Source organism: Montipora capricornis, chromosome 9 (genome assembly GCF_036669925.1).
Source record: "Montipora capricornis isolate CH-2021 chromosome 9, ASM3666992v2, whole genome shotgun sequence".
NCBI lineage: Eukaryota > Metazoa > Cnidaria > Anthozoa > Scleractinia > Acroporidae > Montipora > Montipora capricornis.
The window spans coordinates 21978819-21984780 of NC_090891.1; the positions used below are offsets into that span (position 1 = coordinate 21978819).

The 5962-nt window shown below is 41.5% G+C and overlaps 1 protein-coding gene across 1 annotated transcript in view; it reads right to left on the minus strand.

The window, feature by feature from the left end:
- Positions 1 to 3627, minus strand: part of LOC138016692 (von Willebrand factor D and EGF domain-containing protein-like) — a 135381-nt gene extending 131754 nt beyond the window's left edge. The window contains exons 1-3 of the mRNA XM_068863885.1: positions 3073 to 3627; positions 2842 to 2895; positions 679 to 968 (exon numbers count right to left, since the gene is read on the minus strand). Coding sequence (XP_068719986.1) covers positions 679 to 968; positions 2842 to 2895; positions 3073 to 3529 — 801 coding nt within the window. The 5' untranslated portion in view covers positions 3530 to 3627. The remainder of the gene's footprint in view (positions 1 to 678; positions 969 to 2841; positions 2896 to 3072) is intronic.
- Positions 3628 to 5962: the final 2335 nt, after the last annotated feature.

Here is a 5962-nt window from a genome sequence, read left to right on the forward strand (position 1 = left end):
AGCAAATAAAAAATAAACACAGCTTTAAGTTTACATCCCGCCGATGCTTGACTTGAATAACTGCGTAGCCACCAGTGTGGACCACAGATATCATGATATGTCAAACTGGATTGAAACCAGTGAAAAATGCAGTGAGAAAACATCTTCCAAACCGTTTTCCACTTGAACACGAAAAGCGTTGACTGTGTAAGAACTTTCGTTTATATATAGTATGGCCGTGTAGCCGCGTCGAGCCACAGAAAGCCCGCAAATTATGTACAGGTGTCGTTCAGGTGAGTTAACCTGGGTTGAGCCTGCAATCCAATCGAAAACCAGTACCTGGTCAGCGGTCAACTTAAAAAAAAAAACAGCTGACCTCGCTGAGCTCTAAGCTTGAGCCCGCGATATGGTCACGTGATACTGGTCAGCAAATACCTTGTTTTGACAGGTGTCAATTAATCAAAAGATGGATGTCCAATATCAAGGATATATGCTGTGAACTAGCATGATACTGGTCACATTGGCATTCATGGATGGGTGGACGTACGACGTTCATGACGTCACCAAATTTTCTCGAATCGGGTTACCATATTTTCTTAACTATGGTGCTCGGTGCGGGTGGAGCTCCGCTAAAATTGCGTTTTCTGCAAACCTACTTTTAATTTTATATAATAACGTGATGGAGTTTTTCATTCTTACCGACTGACCGATAGTATAGTTTTCACCAGGAAGCCTGAGAGAGATAAGGTTTGCATCTGGGCAGGGCTTTTTATTCTCTCTCCCGCGTAAAAGACCTCCGCATATCGTCTCATTTTTCAGGGTTTTTCCTTCAGCGAACCACTCAATCGAGTAGGTGACATTTTTCCATTTTTCGATACCATTTAGGATTGCCACTTTGCAAACGAGGGTCACAGATACGTGCTCCTCATTTTCAACATAGGTGATCTCCGGGAATCCAAGGTTGTCATTGGAAAATGTCGCTGGTGGATCTGATAAAAATACATATGAAAAATTATACCAATAAATTGCATTCTTCAGCTGTCTGGTTTCTCACTAGCGGTATGTTTTCATATTCTCCCTTTCTGTTCGTCTTATTGCCCAAACGTTGACCATGGCATTGACGCTTAAGTCATGCTAACAGAGCAAAAGCACTAATGACTGGTCCCGAGGGAAGCAGTTAATTTTGTTTACCGAGAATCTCAATGTCTCCCCGAGGTGCAGCCGAGGGAAATATTCAAATTCGAGGGAAGAAAATAAACTGTTTCCCGAGGGACCAGGCATTAAGTGATTTGTCAAATAGCACAAAAAGAAAAACGTGCAACCGCAACAGCAACGGCGGTCGTCGGTCAACATTCGCGGGTAAGAGTGCACTCTTACCCTCTGGCGTCATAGATTTTGCACCGTTGCCTGCTCAGAGACTTTAGGCAGGAAACAGTTTATTGTTAGATGTCATGTGACTTTGAAGTAACCAATGAGAGCGCGCGCTGTTGGGGGAAAAAAATCAGCTATGTGACAATTATCGTTATGATAATTACTGTTTTATTAGGTCTTATCACTTGGGGGCAAAATTTCTACAACTAAAAAGCTCTCGATTCTGTCGCATAAACATGCCCGCTTGCTGCCTCAAAGATTAAAATCACTTATAGCCCACACATTAATTTCGGGCGCTTTTATTGCTTACTTTACGTCATGGGTTGTAAGTATACACATGTAATCCTATTTTATCGTGAGGAAGTTGATTGATATCGGTACGTATGTTTCCCTGAAAACAATAACCCTTTTCGGAAAAATGGTGAATGCTGGGTAATCAGGATAAACTACATCAAAGTTTTATTGTGATGGTTTGCGAACGAAAACTTACCGTTTCTCGATCAAATCAAGGCGAGTCTTTGATTCTATGCTTATTTATCAGCCGGCGAGTTGTGCAAAAGCTATTCGAATCCGTGAAATGGAGAAAATTTGTCATGAACTTGCCGAAGTGCGGGCATTCAAAGCAATTGACGCCTCGTTGTTGGAGTCAAAACATTTCGTCTAGAATTTGGTTTTATCAACAGAGTTGATAATGTAATTGGCCACCGTACAGAGATTTTAAAAGCTGACGTTTCGAGCGTTAGCCCATCGTTAGAGCTCTGAAGGGCTAACGCTCGAAACGTCAGCTTTTAGAATCTCTGTACGGTGGCCAATTTACATTATCAACGCTGCTGATAAAGCCAAATTCTAGACGAAATGTTTTGACTCCAACAACGAGGCGTCAATTGCTTTGAATGCGCGCACTTCGGCAAGTTCATGACAAATTTTCTCCATTTCACGGATTCGAATAGCTTTTGCACAACTCGCCGCTTTGTATACTACTTCCCCACCGACGCAGCACCACAGTTTCTTTAGAAAATACCCCCTTCATTCATTTCTTCTAGAATCGATTTTATCACTTTTCGAGTTTTTCTCTCGGATGGAAGATATGGGTTTGAAAGGTTTTCTGGAGCGGAGCATTGGACAACTTTAGTTTTATTTTAGGATGAGAAGAGGAAAGTCGACAACAGGAAGCAAGAAAGATCTTGCCTCCGAAGTCTGTAAGCTCATCATACACTTTATCCTGATTACCAAGCATGCACCGTTTTGCCGAAAGGGTCTATTTCGAGGTAGCTTAGGTCCTTTAAAAAAAGTCGCTAAAAGCACTTCACGAGCCCTTGCCTGCATGCGCCGTTTACTTCAATATTTCGCGTATAAATCATTCTGATACAAAATCTACAATCGAAAATCTCAAGCTTTCTCAACTTCTTATACTCCAAACGTCACGATAACTCGCATTGCTGTTTGTGGCAAATGAACCCTGTATCTTAAGGTAAAAACTGTTATACTCACCATAGCAATTTGGATGCTCTCCCACCTTTCCGTAAGGGCAAGGTAAACCAAAACCTGCAAAATTCGTGTTTTCCTTCAGTTGATATCTTTTATCGCAATCTTTTTTTACTTAACCCATTGACTCCTGGGGGTTCCCCATTGACGAGTAAAATCGTCTGGCGTTAGACAGAGTAAAATACTCGTTATCCAGGAGGAAGTAGGAAAGCCATGATAATGCTTAGGTTTCCTTACCTGCACAATAGGCAGTTGCACAGTAATAAAGAGGTCTAAGATAGTAGACAAAGTAATCTCCGGCGCATTTGGTTACGTTAATGGTAACAGAGTACGAACAATCATTGCCAAAACTGCTGATACAAGCTGTTCGGGCCACGTTCCCTTCTTCCATAGTTGGATGAGGGTCTTTTAGCCAAACTGGATCGTGAGTACCACAACGGAAGTCTGGTACTGAAATTTCAGGCATTTTGGAGCCGCCAAAACTGGTAAAGCGATACCACCCGAAAGGAATGAGTCGATCGCAAAGCGGGGTTTGTCCTATCTCCCAAGTGCTATTTACGCTTCGACGGGGTTCGTTTATTTCCGTGTATCTATTGCAGCAGTCATTGCAATTAGGATCCTGGCAGATACACGAATCCAGGAGGAAAAGTACAAGAAACCATTTTAGAGAGCCACTGAATCCCTCCCTCCGCATGTTATTTCTTGGATGAAAGCAGTATCGAGAATATGAGAGGACTTGTTTTGAAAGGAACTGATTAAAATTACATTGATATACATTTTGAGGATAAAGGAGGATGTAGAAGAACCAATAAGAATTGTAAGGGGGCTGAAACTGAAACTATCACGCGCAGGAACGGTTGTAATGCTAATTCAAATCCATCGAAGTATTTCCTCTACAGCTACAAAGGGGTCAAAGATACAATCAATAAAGCCAACTTCTTACTGTGTGGGCGCTATAAATGACAACAGCTGATGTGGTCATAACGTCCTATTATGCTTCAAGACTGTGGTCATTCATGACTACAGTACCGTGAAGCGGAGAGAAAAAACGCATTTGTCGCAATTTAGGCCTTGCTCGATTAGTGTTCTACCGGATGTGATTTATCTGAAGGTATCAACACCGTATTTCGCTGTTCATGAACGTAAAATTAAAAACGAGAGGGCGTTAAATGAACAACGGCCGTGGATCGATCTCCTAAATAAATGGACTTACACCCTACCCCCCCCCCCCCCCCACTCCCAAAGGAAAAAAAAAAAACAAAAAAAGTCAACTGACTTAACATCAGCTTAATCCAACCTAAATCCATGTTGTCTCAAGGTTTAAGAATGCGAAGCGACCTACCATTAAAAAGACAACAGCTTTCAAGGGAACTGGGAAGGCAGGAGCACAGGTCAACATTCTCTAGATTTCCTTGGTTCAAGCACTGAGTTTTACAAGCTCGGGTTTGGTTCAGATCAGATCCATTATTACAAGGTGTGCCTCCGCACTGATCTATTGTAGCTATGTATCTTCTTCTTGACTGGGACTCGCCGCACTGAGAACACGCACTCCATGTTGACCATGCTGAATAACTGCAGTCCACTGGTGTACTACCATAGCACACCCGTACCTCATGCAAAGAGGGACAAGATGATCCACCGCAACTGGGAGATGTCGTGATGGACCTGGTCCTACTTTGAGAGCCAGCCAGGCCACACTGTTGAGCCGTGCATAGAGACCAAGGAGACCAGACAGTCACTTGACAATTCGTTGGAGAACACCTTCGCCGGCGCCGTCGTCGCCATGATTGAACGTCATCAATAGAACTGAGCAATGTGAAAAAGAAAACCAAAAGTAAAGTGCTTTTTATTACCATGCATGCTCTAAACTGAACTTTCATTGCAACGTGTATATTTCAAACTCTTCTTAGCCGGTTTGGAGCTAGGACTTCCGTATTACATACCATCATTTGTCTCGCGTGTCAGCGATAGAGCTTAAATTTGGTTAAATCGTGACATTACCCGTTGAGACGACCCAAGTTTGCTATTTATACATCAAAGTCTACAGTGACTTTTTTGATAATAGCAATGATCGGTTTCCAGACTTTCGAGTGAAAGCAAATCATAACACGTCTTTATGACTTGATCGCTTTTCTCCCGCATGGAATTCATGTGGAACGTACAGCGATATATCCGGCTCGTTAAAATATAATAGTCATTCGTTCAGCCTGAGAGCAAACTCAGTATGCAAATAACATGATCGATTCGTCTATGCAAGTATAATAAATGGGTGACAATTTCATATTAAAAAAAAAACTATGGGTTATGCACTTTCTTTAAGTACCTCTAGGTCTAAACTTTCACAGTTATTTCACTAGTAGTGGATTCATCAGTTTTCGTTTTGCATGAATGGTTGGTTTTGCATGGACCTGCATGTAATGGTCAATTACACATACAAAACAAAATACGACCGTCACCAATTTAGGTCACATATTTAGGTGGAACAATGGGTTTATTTTTACGTTTATTTTTAGGTGAAATAATCAGTGTACGACCAATCCACTTAACGTCTTAAAAAAGAATGAATATCGCTTCTACCTATGGAAGTTTTCAATGGGCCTCACTTGCGTGACTGCAAACAATCTCGAACTTTCGTCTTACTTGCCACATAAATTTGTAGAGGTTTCTAGTAATTAAATCCGGATTCGTGAGGACAGTCAAAACGACTCGAAAAATATTTGAATACGCTTCGTGTAGACGCGGATATTTTTACCTTTACCGCGAAGCGAACAGTTTTCCTTGAGCCTTGCTCTCCGAAAACTGTTCGCTCTCTGAGCGAGACTCAAGGAAAACTGTTCGCTTCGCGGAAAAGATAATTTCCTTGGACAAATATCTAAGCATATTTTGCCGCCAAAAGGAGGGTATAGTTTATCTCGCACTACAACTATTAAACCAGTTAACTTCTTTTTATGAGGGCCGGAAGAAATTTAGTAGTGCAAGAACTGGAAAACATGCTTATAAATACTGCTAGAAATATGTTCCCTCAAACGATGAATGAGAGGAAAACAATGTTGGAACTTTTTAGCATTTAGTAATTTTAATTTGCCCTATATGTCACAAAAAGAAATACGCAATGATATCAAGCGGA